The following is a 21,426-nucleotide window of genomic DNA, read 5'->3' on the forward strand; positions in this document are numbered from 1 at the left end:
GACATTGATATGGTTTTTCCCAGGGCTTCTTCTTCTTCAGGCTTAACAGTCCCAGCTCTCTCAACCTGGCTTCACAGGAGAGATGCTTCATTCCCTTCACCATCTTTACAGCCCTTTGTTGGACTCTCTCCAATATGCCCATATCCCCCTTGTACTGAGGAGCCCATAGCTATATGCAGAACTCCATGTGTGGCCTCACCAGTGCTGAGCAGTGGGAAATCATCACCTCCCTCAAAGCAACATTTTGCCTAATGAAGCTCAGAGTACCATTTCTCTTTTGTATGGCAGGGACACATTACTAGTTCATGTTCAACTTGGTGTCCACCAGAACCCTCAGGTCCTTTTCTGCCCAGCTTTAGATGGTGACATATCATAAACTTTGATGACTCTGAAATTAAAACACTGAATTTCAGCTTTACATTGGAAAGATCTTTTAAAATTCTGTGGGTAGGTTTTAATTCATAACTGTAGAAGGTATCCCCTCATAGGCAATTTATTTCTGAGGCATTTTTAGCTGCTAATAGTAAGACTTTTTATCAGCTGTATATGTTAATAAATAGTTGCCCTTCCTCACTGTCAGAGAGTGATCAGTTCTGGTCAATGGACACTGTAAGTTATACAGTAGATTCAGGTTTCAAGTTCCAGAAATCTTTGTTCTATGTATGTTACATAGAACAATTGGGAAAAAAAAATAACCTGAAGGCAATATAATGTATATGAAGGCACGTGTTAAATTGCTTCCAGTTGAGCAGAGCCTGACCACGTCAAAATGTTGATCTGCACTGAAGTGTAAACTGATAAGCCAGGCAGAAGAAAAAAAGGTTCAGACTGAGACTGGCGGTGCAGGTGCCACAGAAGTTCATCATTTCATTGGCATGTTTTATACAGCTCTGTCACTACTGCCACTACAATGAGACACACTACTAAGTGAGAGGATTTTATAGTCTTGTGTATGTATTTTAATTATATTTCCTTTAAAATGTATATCTAGAAGTACATTACAAATACTTGCTACAGTCATTTTTGCAGAGGGAAAGCAGAGGGAGAACTGGGGACCCTGCTCCATGTGACCAAACTATCTACCAGACCAGCTAGATCTGGTCAGTAAATGAAAGCTCAGCTTAAGCTCAGGAATGTCTCAATGCCACTTTCTTATTCATGACATGAAAGTTGGTAAGGCCAATAGAAAGATAGAGGATATTACTGCAGGAGGGTGAATGAATAATGATGTCATATTCCTGTTGCAGAACACCCACTCTCTTTTCTCCCAAAAGCACGCTGCATGCTATGCTAAGCAAAAGTACCCACTTTCCCTTCTCCGTGATGGGTGTGCTCACTGGCTGCTGCTAGGAGAGACTGATGCTTGCAGTCTGACAGGATCCTAAACCATCAATCTGGTCCCTGTCCTTCTGAGACTAGACCTCACTACACTAGATGGCATTTTCCTTTACCTAGTATAAAGATTGTTTTTCCTGCACAAGAATAAGGAAGTTGTAAGCTCTCCCTGAGTACAACAGAAGATGTAAGTCCAGAAGGAGCACTACAGAACACCTCTGGACATGGTCATCTATCACGTAACACGTAAAAATCCAAGACACCTGAGATATTTTATGCTACAGCTCAGAATCAGTTTCTGCCACACATCATCTGTATGACTTTGACCTTATTTGTTATCTATTTATTATATTTCTGGTAGATGCATAATTTACATTTGTAGTATACTAAATGTCAAAATAAACTTTGTTTGATTTACTGACTGTTCAATTTTCTTTGAGAGTCACATTTTTAGGCATATTAGACACAGATTTAAATGGTCTTTATGATGATTTGATATTAGCTTCAAAACCACATAAATTACTTCTGACATGCTATGTAGTTGGAGGAAAGATGTCAGTACTGAGTTGTTCGGTCTTTAATGCATCAAATATTTTTTTTTGTTCCAGGTAACTGCCACAGTGTATACTTAAAGACATATTAGGGAGGAAGAAAATAAAGCATGAATGTGTTTCACAATAATACTAGAAAATAATTTTGAGAGAAAGAAAAAAACAGTAGCTGTCTTTTGATGAAAACATCAGAGAGTTTTTAAAAAGTGCCACAACTGCCTGGTCTCTTTGAGAAAGGACTGGAGTTAGCTTTTTGTATAGCACTCACATAGAAAGACTGCTATTTGCTGCCAGAGACCAAGAACAATGCACAGTAATTTTTCATTACTACTATTATTTTAAAAATCATTGGATATCATTCTCTGTGCTTTCAAAGTTCATTTGTGAAAATTACCTCTTAAAACTAATTTTCTCTTTTAAGTAGCCTACAGCAACAGGCAAAAAAATCCTTTTTGAAACTCAATACGAAAAGCACAGTATTAAAGATTTCACATTTGATTTAACATCTGAAAAATCCTCCCAATGATAATGCACTACTTTGTATAGCCAGACAGGACTCCCTTTTAGTAGACTTCGGTGGTCTTTATAATGATTTATGAATCACTTCATGAATTCCTGGCTTACTCATATGGGTGACTATAGTTATCTAGTTATATTTCCCTTCTGCCCAACAAAAGAGAAGCTTGGACTTCTCTCAGTCCAGATTTGTCCCCAAACAAACCACAGTATGTTACTGGGGGAACTGCAAATTTAATTTTGTTTCTGGAACAATCATGACCAGCTTGTAACTGCTAGGAAATTACCATCAAGAATTGTTGCCAGGCACTGGAGCCCATTCAATCAGGAACCAGCCAGATTTGCAGAAGGGTGCCCTTCCCTATGCCTGCTGAACGCAGAATTAGAGGAAGAATGTTGTTGGAGCTTCAGATAGCCTCTCCCTTTCCAACACTAGCTAGGAAAATGTGTCCAGATAGACAATGACTAGACTAGATAGGAAACAAGATAGATAACAATGTTACCAAATTTTACCAGTTTTGATGAGATCATTTTAAATGGCATATATATATATGTGTGTGTTTTGTTAATAAGCAGTACTGGATAAGACTACACAGGAAAAAGACTACTCTAGCACTTGTTGATTGGGGCTGGGCTAAATGTAAATTATGTACACAACCTGAACAGCCTGTGGAAAGGAAAGGAAAGGAAAGGAAAGGAAAGGAAAGGAAAGGAAAGGAAAGGAAAGGAAAGGAAAGGAAAGGAAAGGAAAGGAAAGGAAAGGAAAGGAAAGGAAAGGAAAGGAAAGGAAAGGAAAGGAAAGGAAAGGAAAGGAAAGGAAAGGAAAGGAAAGGAAAGGAAAGGAAAGGAAAGGAAAGGAAAGGAAAGAGGAATGCTAGTAATAATGGTAGTTTATCTTAGCTGAGTGCCTTGTAGTATGTGGCCACCTGTGAAGTGTTTGATGTGGTGGGGAAACAACCTTTTATGTCTTAGCAAGCATATGTAAAAGGTGTTCTTCACCCAGAACATCAAATGCACTGAGACTCCTTGACTAAAGAACTGGCTTTGCTGAATTGGATGGTCATCAAAGTGCTGAAGGGATAATTTTTGTTGGTGGAGTAAACACAGAGAGCTGGGTGGAGAGAAGCCCTTTTTTATTTAACTTCCCACAAGACAGAACTCTCATTGCAAGCCAAGACAGTAGAGGTAGGTATCATGTGATCTCAAGTTGTCACTGTTCTAGCTGGTTAGAAGCAAGGAAAGCAAGAAAAGAATAGCCTTTCAAAACTATGCCTGCCCTAAGGCTGTTTGATGGTATTCTGCTTTTCCATGGAAATTTGAAGAGTCATCCCCTCAGGATTATCTTGGCTGCTTTTTTTTTTTTTTTTTTTTGGTTAGGCTATCAGTCGTTCATTTGATTTCACACTCCCAGCCTCAGGAAGCTCATGGAAGTACATGATTGGTCAAGCAATATTGGACATACTGCTTATAAATGAACCTCTTGGTGGGCTTCTCCTACCTTCACTGCTTGCTGTCTCTAAAACTTGTCATCTCATCCACTTCACAGAGCTCTGTGTAGCTAAATAGCTATCTCTCCTGCCGTGGATGAAGGAGAACAGGAAATTTTGTCCAAGATTGGAGCCAGCATACTGATGACAAGAGGGCCAGAACTGGGGAATGATTGAGTGAGGCAGACTTAAAAGCAAGAATGGACATAGTTAAGGACAGCTGTAAACTTGTTTTTAAAAAAAAGTCTAAAGGTAAATTTACTCTGAGCCTTTTCTGTAGTCAAAGAGAAATAACCCTGTCCATTCTTTGACCTGTTTGACTGTTCAAGGAAAAAGGACTTAAAGCTTTTTACTGTCTCTTGGTAAATAAGCTAGGTTACAGAAAAAATTCCTCACACAATCAATTTTTCCTTTTAACAGAAAGAGCATGTTATGTACCCAAATACAAAACAACCCACTGGGCTGCAGGACAACAGCTCTCAGTTTAATATCCCTAGAGGTTTTGCACATTTCTGCTTTTGATGTTTCAGAGTTGTAGAAGAAAAGTGAATTTTTCTGAATTGGGCAAAAGATTGTTAGGACTTCAAATCCTGTATTTCACTTTTCCTACCTAATAGTTTGCTGGGAAAACGGTTAATTTCAGTTATTCTGTACTTTCAAATAAGTCCTGCAGGTGATTAGAAACAAAATAATAACAGCAGATTGTATTATAGTAATGAAAGCAAGTGAAGAGAATATTTTCTTTGCTAGGGACATAAAACATTTGTTAAAAACTATACTGAAATGAAGGCAACTGCATCTGTATTCAGCCTCTAAATTTGCACTCATAAAGCTCTACCTAAAATCCTTCAGGGGAATAATTCCACAGCAAGTTTCTATCCTAATGGTGTCCAAGGGAAGTTAACTGCACATACTAGTGAATTTAGTTCTATATCCTTCTTATCAGTCATTCATAAGTGTCTAACAATCCTTTTCATGCTTTTTTTCATGCTAAGTCCTCATGCTTTAGGAACAGAAGAACTGTTCTATAAGGTATAACCCATCCATCCAGCCCAAAGAAAGAAGTGAGATGAAGAAAGAACAGCCCCTCTGACCAGCACCACAAGTTATTTAGTGAGATGAAGAAAGAAGAGTGGAATTTTTGCAAGGAACCTGTGAGAGGGCACATCAAAATACAGGTTTTCTGGGTACAGAGAAAAACCTTTAAAATCTCGCCATTTGCTGTGGTTGTACTGAATAAGAAAACGTTGGTTTTTTTTTCATATGTATATAGATTTAAAAAAAAAAAAAAAAAGAGGAAAACAGTGCCTTTGGAAAAGAGAAGTTGTGGACAGAAGATGGAGAAAAATTCCATGCTTTGCTAGGTCAGCTCTGGCTTGGCATCAGACCTGTTGCCACCTCCACACTTTAATGTCTGTCATTTGAAGGTGTCATTTGCTCACTAAGAAAAAAAGTGCTAATGTCTCAGCAGCCAATCCTCCCAAGTGCCTCATGCCAGAAAAAAATTACTTTACTGATTTCAAAACCACCCTGTTAAGGTCTCTAACTAAAGGCTTTCTTCAAGCAACCCCATACAAAGGGCTTTGTAACATGTGAAGATCAGATGTCCCAACTCCTTGTTTAGAACCATTCAAAGGCTTTTGCTTCTGAAAGTCTGGCTTGGAGCTACTTACTATTTATAGCAAAGACAAAAGGAATATAACCACACAGTCAAATAAGCAAAAAGAAGCACTGTCACAGAACTTATAGTATTGCAGTAATGATAAACTGAACAGTTCAGGTCCTTTTTCCAGCTTTATGTAGTCTCCAGACATTTGTGTGAAATCAGGATGTGTCAGGCTTCAGGGACATACCAGTAGCCCTACTTCATAGCATGGTGAAATACATCTAGAATGCCGTGTCCAAAGAAAAAGGCTAGACATGGCTTCATGTAAGTTAATGGGCTACTCTTTGCACAAAAGTGAGTCTTAAAAAGCAAAATGTGCATGCTCTTTTGTTGTTGTTGGTTGACTGGTTTTCTTTTTTTTTGTTTGTTTGCTTGTGTGTTTGTGTTTTTGTTTTTGTTTTTTTTTTTTTCCTTTTGGTGTTTTTGTTTTTTTTTTTTCAACCAAGGAAGTTACTATTCAAAATTATTAGAAATAATTTCAAGCATTTGTCATCATCAGTTTTGAGGCACATTAGCTATTCCACATAAAAACAGAATTAGTTTTCTGTTTTTTAAGTTGAACATTTTTTCAGCTTCCCTCAGTGCCCATGTCTTCTTCTATTACAGAAATCATCAAAAAGGAACCAAAGTATATATCTCTTTTCATACATATGATTTTGAGTATCATAACTACTTGCTACCTTCATTGAACAGTTGCAGTATTCAAACTAGGGGAGCAATGAAGATCAGAACCTAAGAACTGGAAGAAACAAAATGAAAGCCTGCATTTTTATTATGGAGTTTTGCTCCTTCAGTGAATGAAGTTGCAACTCTCTATTTGACTTGCATTTAGTACATAGAGCTTTGTACACAGAATGAAACCAGAGGGATGTGTGCCTCATGTTTAGTTCAGTTTCTCACGTTAGAAAGCTCAGTTTGGTCCACATTCACCCTCCCATTACCTTAGTGGAGAAAGATGGAAAAGAAGCCTTGCAATTATTTCTGTATCCCATGGCCACTGAGAGGTAGAAAAAGTAATTATTTCTTTTTGCTGCTGTCACTCACAAGCCTGAGTCCGCTGACTGTAATGGAAAGGGCATATGAATGGTCCCAGGGTCAGCAAAGCTGCTAGGCAAGCTTGGACGTTGTTTGTTCCAGCAGATGTAAGCCATTGCAGGGACAAGTGCCAGTCAGTCCATCCTAACTCTGGAATGAACCCAGGAATGAACCTGTAGCATGTCAGGAACTGTACACCATGAGGGGGACAAATCCCCTCTTTGCCCCTAAAACCTGCAGTCATCTCAATGATTTGAAGGACCTTTAAAGGTCCATCTCACCCAAGTCAAACCATTCTATGATTCTATGGGGATAAGCAGGGGAATTTACATGTTTCAAAGACACTATTTCAGGCACTTTGCATACCAAAATGTTCTTTTGTTCCACTCACATTTTCACAGCTACTATCAGATCCAGAAAGTGGTGTGACAGACTACTTGCAGGACCCTTACGCAAGTGAACTGTATTAGATTCAAAATGCAGACTCTGTATTAATTTTTATTTTAAACAACATTTGTCTTAATTTTTACTATATGTTCTGTAATCAAACCAAAACTGCTGTAATATACTTTATTTTTTTTCTTTTTCTGAATTTAAATTGCCATATGTCCCACTGCCCAAGTGAAGATACTGGCATAATTTTTTTTAATCCAGAGTAACTCCACAGATGGGAAATAGCACTTAACCCCTTTAGAAGAGAGTGTACACAGCTAACATATGAGAAAGGACCTTATCATGATAATTTTTAATATTGCTATTCTGTAGAGACGTCTCTAACCCATTCAAGAACTTAATGAATTAAGTCATTCTGTAAATATGCCTGATATGTTTTCCCCTGTGTAAATGCTTCAGAAATGGTCTAATGAGAAGATTACTATTTTCTACCATGAAATAGTAATAACTGTTGATCTGTTCCTGTCTGTCATCTCGTGCTCTGGTAGTTATTAGATAAGGACGTCAGACCAGTCACGCACTTGACAGAAACTACAGAAAACAACACTGGTAAATAAAAGCAGGGCAAGGGAGTACATGCAGCCCCAGAGTTTGTACACAAAGCCAAAGCCAGGGTAAAGGTTTAAGAATGTGTGGCCAGAAGTGAGGATGAAGGCCTGAACCACTAGGTCACTGTGGAATGGCAATCTCTGACAGGTGTGTCAACAACTTCCAATGAGTGGGTGAAAGATTCACCCAAAACTGGCTGAATTCACTTATGTCATCTGAAAGTGAGAAGTACTTTCACCTCTTACCAATTCCCTGAACCATTGACCTCTTGCATCTTCCTTATACAAAATGGAGTTACAACTGCTTTCCTCAAAGAAATATGTTTGTATATCAGTAATTAAAATCTAGTGAATGTTTTTCTCAGGATTATAATTGTGTGCTCTCCAGATTACTGGGATTTCCATCACGGTAGAAGATTAAACACTATAAAATATATTAATAACATACTGCAATCTATAATTTAGAACAATGAAAAACAGGGTGATTAAACAAATAATGTTTTTAAGTATCCTTATACATATGGTAAGAAGTCATTATTTTGTTCACATTGAAGTGTGATAGCTGTCCTTGATGGCTTTTCTACTGGAAGCATCTTTACCTATGCTTCTTCAGTCTTGCAATCTGGTAGACTTCTGTTTCAGTGAACTAAGTGGAGATCTATAACACCATAAACTACTTAAATAATTTGAAAGGCTTATGAAAATAGTTCAAGATGTGTTTAAAGATTAAAATTAAATTACTTTCAAGCAATTTGCTTTCACATCACTGAAATATCTAAAGTCATCAAATCAACCAAAGTCACGGGTTTGTACCTAGCCAGCATAAAATAAATCCTGATTAGAAATTAAGCTCTCAAACCAATGAATTAAAAATAAAATCAATTCATTCAAGTTTGTTCTTACATAATAGTAAAAAATGTCAAGTTCCTGCAGAAATAGTCAGTATTAAGAGAATATTGAAAGAAAAGAGATTAATTTACGACTCTTCTACCACAAGTAAACAGAAACACGAATCTTGGGGTTCCCATTCTGTAAGGTGTTACCAAGCGCTTTTGAAGTTTAGTGTCCCAGCCAGTATGACCTTCCTTGACCAGGGCATGGGTGGAGATCAAGGCGGAAGGAAGTTTGAAGGAAGTCCGTGAAATGGAGTTGTATGGAAAGCCCACCACACCAGCATCAGGCTGGTATAGTGGAGTCCCTTTCAACTCTCCTTTCCCATGTAAACCCAAACCTAGAGCAACTGTTCCCCAGTGGCTGTTATCAACAACTTTCTGAACACCAAGTCCATTTCCACCAGTCCTGACAGATCTGAAGGCAGTCCCAACTCAGGCTCAGTGTGAAACAAGCAGGGGGTGGTCTTACCTTTCAGAGTCCGCTGATGAGAGAAGAGGTAACTGGGAAGAAGGATGGAGAGGACTACTTTGTACGTTACGTGCTGGGGATGGGTGGCTGCTGGGCTGAGACAAAGACACAGCCCCTGCCACTGTTCCTTTTCGAGTTGTTTGCGTGCTGGGAAACACAGACACTGAAACCAAAAGGAGAGATAAAACCTTCATCAGGCAGAGGCAGAAAAAATAACTAAATAATCTTTGTTGCTCCCAAATGATGCTCTCATAAAACCAGGCAGGACAAAATTGTGCACCTTGTCTTGGGAATTTTGCCTGAATCAGCTGCAATTCTTCAATAGATTCATCCTGTATAAAAGATGTCAAATATATACTAAGGTATATAGAAAGAAAAGTATATAAGTATATATATAAGGGTATATATATATAAAGTATATACATGTATAAGGTATATACAAAGCATAGCGTTGTAAGTAGTGAAATACTTCTATGTGTTCCCAACTGCAAACTTGACATTTCTCAAAGACCTCAACCCAAACCAAAATATTATTTCTCCCAGATTGCCCAGTAATATATGCAAAAATGCTAACCTAGTATTAACAGTTTCATAGGTTTCTGTGGAGGTTTTTGGATGCATTTCCAAATAAGGAAAGCTTCTAAATGATTAAGCACTACAGCACTCCCCCTGTGCCCTAATGAGATGTTCACAAACCCTGTAATCTAATTTTCAGAAGTTCCTAAATTTAGGCAGTAAGACCCTGATTATCAAATCCTTCTGAAGGTCCAGATACAAAATTATTTTCAATTAAATCTGTCTCAGGTAGTTTATGTTCACATTGAGTAGTAGCCAAATAAATATTCCTGAATATTTTATGAGCCCTGTTACAGCCTGTAGGCTGTCTACAACATGAAAATGAGCTGTCACTGCTTGTCATATCACAGAATCACAGAATCTCTAGGTTGGAAGAGACCTCAAGATCATCGAGTCCAACCTCTGACCTAACACTAACAGTCCCCACTAAACCATATCCCTAAGCTCTACATCTAAACGTCTTTTAAAGACTTCCAGGGATGGTGACTCCACCACTTCCCTGGGCAGCCTGTTCCAATGTCTAACAACCCTTTCGGTAAAGAAGTTCTTCCTAACATCCAACCTAAAACTCCCCTGGCGCAACTTAAGCCCATTCCCCCTCATCCTGTCACCAGGCACATGGGAGAACAGACCAACCCCCACCTCTCTACAGCCTCCTTTAAGGTATCTGTAGAGAGCAATAAGGTCGCCCCTGAGCCTCCTTTTCTCCAGGCTGAACAAGCCCAGCTCCCTCAGCCGCTCCTCGTAGGACTTGTTCTCCAGGCCCCTCACCAGCTTCGTCGCCCTTCTCTGCACCCGCTCAAGCACCTCGATGTCCTTCTTGTAGCGAGGAGCTCAAAACTGAACACAGTACTCGAGGTGCAGCCTCACCAGAGCCGAGTACAGGGGAACGATCACCTCCCTAGCCCTGCTGGTCACACTGTTTCTGATGCAAGCCAGGATGCCATTGGCCTTCTTGGCCACCTGAGCACACTGCTGGCTCATATTCAGCCGACTATCCACCATCACTCCCAGGTCCTTCTCTGCCTGGCAGCTCTCCAACCACTCATCTCCCAGCCTGTAGCTCTGCTTGGGGTTATTGCATCCCAGGTGGAGGACCATGCACTTGGCCTTGTTAAACTTCATGCAGTTGACCTCAGCCCATCGGTGCAGCCTATCCAGATCCTCCTGCAGAGCTTTCCTACCCTCAAGCAGATCGACACATGCACCTAGCTTGGTGTCATCTGCAAACTTACTCAGGGTGCACTCAATGCCCTCATCCAGATCATCAATGAACATATTAAAGAGGACCGGCCCCAGCACCGAGCCCTGGGGGACGCCACTAGTGACTGGCCTCCAACTGGACTTCACTCCAGTTACCACGACTCTTTGGGCCCGGCTATCCAGCCAGTTTCTAACCCAACAAAGCGTGTGCCAGTCCAAGCCAAGAGCAGCCAGTTTCTTGAGGAGAATGCTGTGGGAGACGGTGTCAAAAGCCTTACTGAAGTCAAGGTAGACCACATCCACAGCCTTTCCCTCATCCACCCAGTGCGTCACTTTGTCATAGAAGGAGATCAGGTTCGTCAAGTTGCATGACTTGGCCTGTTTGCCTGCTTGCCCTGCAAGTGCCGTGTGATGACACTCAAAATAATTTGCTCCATGAGCTTCCCTGGCACTGAGGTCAAATTGACAGGCCTATATTTCCCCGGGTCTGCCCTCCGGACCTTCTTGTAGATGGGCGTCACGTTTGCTAGCTGCCAGTCAACTGGGACCTCCCCTGATAGCCAGGACTGCTGATAAATGATGGACAGTGGCTTGGCTAGCTCCTCTGTCAGTACCCTTGGGTGGATCCCATCTGGCCCCATCGACTTGTGCACATCCAAGTGCTGTACCAGGTTGCCAACCATTTCTTCATGGAGAGTGAGGGCCACATCCTGCTCCCCATCCCCTTCCACCAGCTCAGTGTACTGGGTATCCAGAGGACAACTGGTATGGCCGCTGAAGACTGAGGCAAAGAAGGCATTGAGCACCTCAGCCTTTTCGTCATTTTTGTAACTAGGTTTCCCCCCGCATCCAGTAAAGGACAGAGATTCTCCTTAGTCCTCCTTTTTGTGTTGTTTTCTAAAAATAAGTTTTGTTTAGGCCTAGTTTATAGTATAAAATTAAATCTGTAAAGCTTACATTATGCTAGTGAGTATGTTGGAGCTAATGATTCAATTTTATTCACAAAATCCTAAAATTTAAATCAGTTTGCCAAAAGGTGAACTCATAACAGGTCTTCCTATGGCTAAAATACCTGCATGGATGCTGTAGAACAAACACTGATTTAGGACTAACCCCACCACAAACCCCTCTGCAAGAAAATGACTTCTCAGGTAACAATTTTGAATGTTGGTGTCCAAGATCAAAACGTTGAGAAGTTCATCTCATTTCCTGAGTCCTCAGCATATCTTTGTAATGCTTCTGTTCCTCCTCATTAGCCAACCTATGTGACACTGAGTACTCAACAGGCTACAGCAGAGTTAAGGAAAGTTTCAAGAGTGTAATTATACTGTAACCTCATTACAGAGCAGTCCTGGAAATGTTTCAGCCGGTGGAGATGACAGAAAATGGTGGAGATGGACAAAAGATTTTGAGTAAAAATATCTAATACAGACTGTTAAAATTTAGGGAAAGTAGGCATTAGCCACACTGTTGGGCAAAGCTGGAGAAACGGAGACTGGCCTATCATGTGGCAAGGTTGGCCAACAAAAACACCTATGGCTGCCCTCTGCACTAGCCCCTACTGTTTGTTAAATCTTATTTTGGCCAGAGCCTCCCAATGACAATGCAAGTGACATCAGACATCTAACAGTTGAAGGCCTTTCCCAAATCTTGGAAAGACACAGAGGATGCAGATCCCACAGTGATATGAAAGATACTTTAAGCCAGAGAGGTAACTCAGTAAGAAAGGACTGGGAAAGAACCTCTCTAAGATAAGCAGAAAATAGCTTTTTTTTGCTTGTTTTTTACTTTCATCTTGCACCCCTAAAACTGCTCTCTTCACTTCTGTCTCTTGGAGTAGCATCAAGATGAATGCAGAGGGAACGAAAAGAATGCTCTTTAGAAGTTACCATTTCATGCTTACATGCAGCATGGGAGAAAATATTGAAAAATAAATTTACGTTCTGACAGAATAAGTAGAGAGACTATTTAACATAAAGCAGTATATTCAAAATAAACTGTTTATCTAAGTAAAAGAAGAGAGAATTTTAATTACTCCTTGATATAGAAAATATGGAGTAACCTGCATTTTTTTCAATGAGAAATGTGCAAGAAAATACAACAACTTGATTTTTCCAGTACTGTGATCTTAATGTTAAAAACAATTTATTTCAAGACTGTGGTAGATAAGGAGTGAAAAGGCTGGACTATAAATGGGTTTCCAGCCTAAGGTGGCAGTTGTTCTTCCCTGTCCTAGCTGAAGATGAGGATTTCAGGCAGGTACTTTCTAAGTTGTGACTGCATGTTTCTGGCTAGACCAGGCTGTTGTGGTAACACAGGTTCCCTCAGCACTGCCAGAGATCTGGTAACTCTGCCCTTTGGAAGAGGCTACCTGCAGCCAGGAATGGGCAACCACCTGCCATCTGCAGAAGCTTCTTTTTCTAAAACAGAGCAACCCAATGCCCACTGAAACATCCACCATCATAGCCTATCTACTACAGTAGTACCTTTTGGATATGTTTCCCAGGAATTCTGCATTTGTTTCTGTTTCTGATGATCGGAGTGTAAAATAAGAGCTAACTATGACAGAGATCAGAGAAGCAGGTAAGACATTCATGTAAAACAAAACAAAACAAAACAAAACAAAACAAACAAACCAAAAAAAAAAAACAAAACAAACAAACAAACAAAAACCACCACAAAACCACGAAGAATTGTGGCTACTGTTCCTCTGTGTGCCTTCCATAGCTCAAGCCGCATCATGATTTAAAGATGCATTCATCCTGACTATGAGCCTTGGGCTGGATTATAGCCACAAAGATCAATCAATTACAGCCACAGAGAAGGAGGGGGTCAAGTTTTCATTTCTGGAGTCCCATCACAAACTCATTTAACAAAACATAATTAATTTCCAAGAGAATACCTCTGTAAAGATATTTTCTTTATGAGAAGCTAAACTCACATGAATTCTCATATATATAGGAATAAATTAGGTGGATAAGACAGAAAAAGCAGGCTCTGAATAAGGTTCCTCTAAAAAATCTCACAGAAGCATCACATTAAAAGTTTCCGAATCCAATGCTTAATTTTTTATTTTTATTTTCTATGGAGCCAGAAACCTATAATTTCATGGAACATTTTTAAAACAAGAATAATCACACTTCTCTTTGCAAATTATCAACCATGGTATAATTTACTAGCTTGGATTTAGTACTACCAAATAAGAACTCTGTCAATTTCTACCCCCAAAACACTTCTCCTCTTACCACTGCCACCATGAATTTGGAGGTCTGAGAATCAGACCATACAGGAATAACAGTGTGAAGATTTCATTTCATAGCTCAGAGCCGATTAAAATTACATACTTATTAATTTGCAAGATTGGCTTTTTTAATTACTGTATTTAACTTTCTAGTTCTTCCAGGAACATTTATGCTGTTCTTGTGAACAAGGAATTTGGTAGTGCACAGAAGAAAGAATCTGAAATGCTTTTTGCACTTTGGAGCATCCCTTTCATATATTCCTCCCTTTTTTCTCCCCTACACATACTTCTCTATGTGATTTTCTGGACAGAAATTTGTGCATGTGCTGTGCTGATCCTTATGTGGTAAGCCCAGCAAATGTAAAACATGCCTCCTGTGCTCTAATAAACCTGCACAGGAAGGTTTCTGAGAATCTGAAGATTCCAGCATCCATGGGACTTAACCGGCTACTGTGCATTAAAAGAGAGAGCAGAAGTCAAAATTACAGTAGAAGATAAACCTGTCTCCAAAGTAGGTCCAATGTATGGACCATCAGCACTGAAGGTCTCTGAATCCTTCTCCAGATGTTCTGTAGACAGATCAGAGATATAGAAAGCACCCAAGTATAGGAGGCACTCAGAAAGCTGGAGTATTTAGACTATCTCCTCAATATACTTGGGTAGAAGAAGCAAACAAGTGTAGGGAAGCCCCTGGTACATAAATCCAGTCTTGTAATTTGGAGACCTGTTTAACCAATCAATTTCTTTTCGGACAACTTACCTTAAATACTTAGAAAAGTAAACACTTAGAACACATAGTGGTTTTGTGATAAAGATCCTTCACAAATAAATATTGTCCTGAGACACCACACAGTTTACTAAGACTCTTTTTCTCTACTTAACAGCTTAGAAAACCAGAAGGAAAATTAACAAGCCATCAGAGGATTATTAACCGAGTCAATTAAAATATCAGAGTTAACTTAGAGTTAACTTAGCGACCACTGACAAAAATATTAAAATGGTCCTTTGCTAAAAGCCTCTGAATTGCTATTCCCAAAGCTGACTACAATACAAATAAGGAAAGTCTTGTGGTTGTAATTTTTGAACATTCTTTGATCTCTGAGGTGTTCATGACAAACATTTAGTATAGCCTTTTTGCCTCGTCCTTGCAATGATGGGGACTTGGACTGATCATTAGCTAAAAAAGGTGGACATACTGGAAACTTTCATAATTTTCTTATCTGTGATTAAGAAATGGTGAAATCCCTGAAGCAATGAAGTAAGGTCTGGATTGGGATTTAAGGTTCTTCCTGCCATGGCATCAGAATTTAGATTTAAGGTTCTTCCTGCCGTACATCATATCCTCACTTTTCAAGACAGATTCTTTGTTTCAGAGGACTGCAGTTTCCTAAGTTCCATCTCATCTTGAAGAACAGAACTAGAAAAAGTGCATCTGCTTTGTTGCTTACGCTGTTTATGCCAATTCATCAGTGAACGTTCTCTCTTTCACAATGTAAACTCAATCATTCCAATTTTTGAAAAACCATTCAGCTCTCTCAAAATGAAAAGTATAAACTCAGAAGTAAAACTGGAGAGTAGAGGGAATCTGATGGGAAAGAAAATATCTTCATTAAAATAGGTACAAAAATAACATTAACACTTTTCCATCCACTGTAATTTGTGTATGGTCCTACCTGGTAGTATATTACACATATTAAGAATTCTGAATACATATGCTATACTTAAATTCAGTCAAAAAGGTGACAATAGAGATCCCCTTAATTGTTGGTCACTATACATCACCTCCTCTTCTGCATTCCTTATGCATCAAAGACAACCGTTTTTTGTTGTAATGACCATTCGTGTCTCAGTTGTTCTTTTACATTCTTCTTTTCTTCCAGTACTGAGCTATCCAATGCCAGTGTTATTGGCTTTAACAGACTACATTCCCCTCAGAAATCTCACACGCTGTTCCTTAATGGTTAGGGAACTCCCACACTGGAAGAATTTATAAAATTATTTCATTTTCCCTGTATACCTCCTCTATTCTCTACCTGCCTGTTGAATCTATCTACTGCCTATCATTACCTTAGATAGAAATTCCTTTGGGAAAGGATTCTTACTTATTACATGTGTAGAGCACCTAGCTCTTTATAATTTCTTTGGGGGGTAGGAGTGGGAGTAACCCACACAAATAAATGGTATTTAAGTAATGATTTTCTCAAGTCACAGGTATGAAAGTATTTAGGTGGAAATTTCATGGTACTGGAGTATAAGACATTATTTAAAATATAGTTAGAAACTCATTGCAAAACCTTTAGTACATTTCCCAATCAAATTTGAATTTCCAACTTAAAAACAAAATCATACACTTGAGAAGCTATAGTAACATCATTTGCTTGCTTCAGGGCAAATCGGAGTGTGATAGTCAGTAACTATTTATATATGGCACATTCCTATTTAATTTTAATATGGAATGGCCAAGTTCTAACTGAACAGCTCTATAAAAATATAAAAAAAATGTACTGCATAATTTGTGATTCTTTCAGCCTTAAGGATTTTATACTGCAGTATACTAAGTATGCCAATAATGAGTTCACAGTAGAAAGATCTTCATTTGTGTGTTATTATTACTGAATCGCTCAGATCTTCACTCTGAAGATCTTCACACCCGAGTAAGCCTAAGTATTCTTAAAAACAAAACCCTACATTCCACCATAATTTTTGCATTTTATTAGGAACGGACTTTCTGAATTTCTGTTTTACAAAATATTATGCTTATCCATAGAAGAGTATGTATAGCTGCTTAACTTTATACCTGTTAATATGTAAGGCTCACTGACTTCAATAGACCTACTCTTGTGAGGATAACTAAGGATACGTTTATGTATATTCAGGATCACATATTTAATTAGTTTAATTAGTTTGAATTAAATTTTATTTCCATCACAAAACTCAGATAATTGTTGCCACTCAGAAAGGCGATAAAGTGTGATTACTTAAAATTATGCCTCATGTAAGCATGTCTTTATAACCATATGCTTTTGGATATTAATTTTATTTTCTTAAAAAAAGATGAGGCTATTTCTATATAGCATTCTATAAAGACAAATTGATTTAATGTTGGCTGTATTTTCAGTAATTTTGTGCTTATTGTTATCAAAAGATTACTCATGTTACCTCACTGCATTAATAACATTACACTCAGTTCAGATTTCTGTTACGAAATCACAAAGGCCACAAGATCAGACAAGCATTACGCAGTCTTAAGTTATGTAATGAAGAAGATTATCATTGTGTTTTCTTTTAAATATATCTGTGTTCATATATTCTGTACCTGAACAGAGTTCTGGTTCTGGGGAACAAAGATCACAGTAGGCATTGTTGCACTTTTGTAAGTAGAAATGGACTGGCATCTAATTGTCTACTTTCATTATCTCTTACATATTTCTAATAGTTTGTTTCCAAACATCTATTCTGTAGATCTCATAGGAAAGGAGAAAGCCTACCTTTGCTTTAAATGTGCTTAAATGATAAGAAAAGCAGCCAGTAAGTAAGAAAATTTTGATTTAAATGCTTTGGAAGAATGGAAATCCGTTTGCATTTCTACTTAAAAAGCAGCACAGGCAAGTCAGCTGATATACATTCTATCAGTTCCCTGTAAAAAAGTTACATGCCTTATTGTTCAGAAAAGTCTCAAAGTTTTTTCTTTATATTTAAAAGAGACATTACTTTCAGAGAAGATGGAAGGGTAAATTTTCTAAGCAAGCACACAAGCTTTCATGTTTTGCTTTTCATGCTTAGGGGCATGAATAATTTCTATGTAGCCATTTGGAGCTATCTAGCTTTGCCATATAATACATTATTATGTAGCAGATCTGATGAGTGCTTAATGAAACAATTACTTTCAACTGCATCAGGCTGTTGTCAAAATGAAGTGACATGGATTCAAGATAAAATGCCCAAAGCTAACATGTAAAACAACACTACTATCTTCTCTGTAGTATGAAAATAAGACTAGAAGAAATTTGCTAAGTTATATATAGCTCTTAACATGTGTAAAGGAAAACAGTTTATTACTTACAGAGAAATTAATGATGAAAACAGTGTGTCGATTAATAGTACGAAAATTGCTTCACAATAGAAGCAATGCCAAGCAAGAAAAAAAAAAAAAGAAAAAAAGAAAAAAAAAGAAAAAAAAGATATATCAAAGAGTCTTGACAGTTGGTAGTGTTGTGTTAACCCTAACTATTAAAAGGCAAGGCACGAATGAGATCACAAAAAGTATGACACAGTCTCAGAATTTGTCTATGGGACATCAGGACTACAGACAACTGTCAGCTAGGAGCTGGCTGGAAATGGTTGCTTCACTTGGCATAGGATCTTGACAAGTCATGGGGCAGCAGTTAATTCAAGGTGCTATCAGCCTAGGTTCAGATTCACCCAGAAGCATGAGTTTTAACTCTGAATCATAGTCTGGAAGGCTGAATTCTAAAAGAGCTCAGGGCTACATGGATTATAATAAAAAACTTCTGTGAGAATGTCTTCAATTTCTGAAAAGCTGGTCTCAGATGTAGGTACTGCACTTGTCTGACATACTGTCCCCACCTAGCTTCCACCCTACTTAATCACCTGATAGGAAAAAGAGAAAGGAAAAGCTGAATCTTTTCTTCTCTAACTCTCAGGTTTGCATCACACTGGGTAATGCCAGTAAATTTTTATTTTTGTTTTAATATAAACATTTCTCACCATCTAACTTCATCTCAAAGTGGGAAGCAAAGTAAGCAAATCTCAAACTAAGCAAATATAACCACTACCATGTCACTAGAGGTTCCATGGTAACCAACAGGTCTTTAAAATCTGAACTTTCCTTTAGCTCTCAGATAGCAGGTGCTGTACTCAGACAGTAATCAGATGAAGGCATGTAAAGGTTAACAGCCTACTAGTAATGCCAGCTAATGCATAAATTATGATATCACAACTTTAACAGACAACTTTAATTTTCCTGATTTTTGTCATAGAAGCCTACATCAACACATGTAGTTCATGGCATCCTTGACAAAAAGTTTCCAAGCCTCTCAGTAAAGTAAACCTCTTATTAAAGTGCTCACTTTATATAATGTCATTTTCAGCACTCCACATATCATTCAGCCAATCCTCTCACTTCCTACATCTGGTTCTCAATTAAAAGTTGGACTACTAGATGATGCAATGCATTCTGTTCAACAGTTAAAAACAGATGTTTTCACAACTACTACAATACTCCATAAAAATATAAACATCCTGCCTGGTCTTGAAGTTTGAGATATATTTTCACTCATGATTTCTCAAGTGTTTTATATTTAGCTGAAACATGAATAGCACATTTAGCCAGGTATTATAGATTTAGATATAGTAATATGAAAGTCTCAAGTATTTAACTGAAACAATAAAAATAGGATTATCACATTTATAGCACAAATGTGTTTATTGTTGTATTTATAATCATAATATGAAAGTTTATAACACAGCATTTAAGTTCACTGATATAAATCTATTAGAAAATTGATATGTGATAGAAGCATAATGAACAGGAATAACATCCTCTTTAAAACTAAATGAAGGTTAATGAATTCAAGATGTCTACAAGTAGACATCACTTGTAGAAGGGAATTGCTATAAGTCAAATGCCTATAGAGATATTTTTTTTTCTTGATTGTGGTAGGTCTTTTTCATGGACAAAATAATTTTTCCCCCTTCTCTTCAAAAAAAAAAATCTCTTTAAAATATTTCCAGATTATTTTGCAGATTCTGTTATTCTCATATGATAGATATGAAATTTAGAATACTTTACAAAATCATCCATAATCCCAGACAAGCAATAATATATCAGGCTGTTTTTCTATCTTTTTCTATACCTGAGTAAATATCATGCATAGGCCCTGGGGAGTGTCCCATGGTATTATCCGCAACATCATGTGGTGATGGGGCTGGCTGGAGGGGCTGGATTGTGAGGCAGTCATTCAGGATGTCCTGGCCAAGCTCTGAGCTTGATCTCAACTGAAACACAAGAGATTAAAAAAAAAAAAATAAAAAAGGAAATAAAACACAAAATACTCAAAGACATTGAAAAATTGTAATAAAGGAATGTTGAGGAGTTAGATAAAGGAACTGACCATATGAAGAATCTTTGTCTTTTACATCATGGTAAATATCTTTCCACTACAGCACTACAGTAGGTATTTCTCAAATCTTGTGAAGGAAACTTCCTCATGCTTGATAAGACTACATGTATACTCAGGAAAAGGGCTACTTGTACAGGTAGGACCTTGGACAGATGAACTTACATGTGTTCTCTTGCCATACGCTGCAAAGGATAGAATTGCCCGATTCATGGATAATGGAGACTTATCAAATGTCTGTAATTTCTTATATCAGCAGAGTAGTACTATAAAAAAAAATAGAGACATTTTCCTGCTGGTTTGGTGTCCTTAACTAGCTCTCTGAAGGATGAGAAAAGCATCTTCGGCAGTGGCAGTGGAAATGAGGTACTGGGAATGAGCAACGAGCAGTGATATGACTCAGGATGGTCAGGATGGAAGTGGCACCACTTCATATGGATCAAAGCTGTCGCAAGACCAAGTTGTTAACCTGACTAGAATCACATTTGTTTTATAATATGGCTGAACTGATCTGAAAATGAGTGCTGTCAAAAGGGACAGTTTACCAGCTACACAATGCCACACATCCTAGTCACTTGCACAGTACTTTAGCCATAAAGAGCAAGTCTGTTTATCTGTTTGATCTGGCAAAAAAAAGTAATTCTGCAAGCAATTAATAAATAGCAATTCTTTCCTGGAGAAGAGGAGGCTCAGGGGCGACCTTATCGCTCTCTATAGGTACCTCAAGGGAGGCTGTAGCGAGGTGGGGGTTGGTCTGTTCTCCCATGTGCCTGGTGACAGGACGAGGGGGAATTGGCTTAAGTTGCGCCAAGGGAGTTTTAGGTTAGATGTTAGGAAGAACTTCTTTATTGAAAGGGTTGTTAGACATTGGAACAGGCTGTCCAGGGAAGTGGTGGAGTCACCATCCCTGGAGGTCTTTAAAAGACGTTTAGATGTAGAGCTTAGGGATATGGTTTAGTGGAGGACTTGTTAGTGTTAGGTTAGAGGTTGGACTCGATGATCTTGAGGTCTCTTCCAACCTAGAAATTCTGTGATTCTGTGATAAATTAACAGGAAGAGTTTTCCTTTGAATAAAAATGGATGAATGGGCTCACCCTGAGGCTATAATACTATTTAAAACAAAAGAAGAAAAAAGGAGACTTGCTGCAGTGGCCTGCCGTGGAGCTGTTCTAACTGTCATGTAAAACTGCAGCATAAAGTTTCTGGCAGATGGATGCTGCTGCAGGCTGCTGGCACTGATGCATGTCTCAACACCCTGCTTCATGTTACAGTCACATACATAAAAAATTTGCCTGTTCCTCACAGCTGTCTCA

General features: G+C 38.4%; 1 protein-coding gene across 6 annotated transcripts in view; it reads right to left on the reverse strand.

Moving 5' to 3' along the window:
* Positions 1-21,426, reverse strand: part of GLIS3 (GLIS family zinc finger 3) — a 181,666-nt gene that overhangs the window by 13,799 nt on the left and 146,441 nt on the right. For all 6 annotated transcript variants that reach the window (XM_082783465.1, XM_082783467.1, XM_082783463.1 and 3 more), the window contains 2 exons: positions 19,850-19,991; positions 8,954-9,116 (listed from right to left, as the gene is read on the reverse strand). In XM_082783465.1, the coding sequence (XP_082639591.1) occupies positions 8,954-9,116; positions 19,850-19,991 (305 nt within the window). The remainder of the gene's footprint in view (positions 1-8,953; positions 9,117-19,849; positions 19,992-21,426) is intronic.

Source organism: Aythya marila (genome assembly GCF_965140915.1).
Source record: "Aythya marila genome assembly, chromosome: Z".
NCBI classification, from domain to species: Eukaryota; Metazoa; Chordata; class Aves; order Anseriformes; family Anatidae; genus Aythya; species Aythya marila.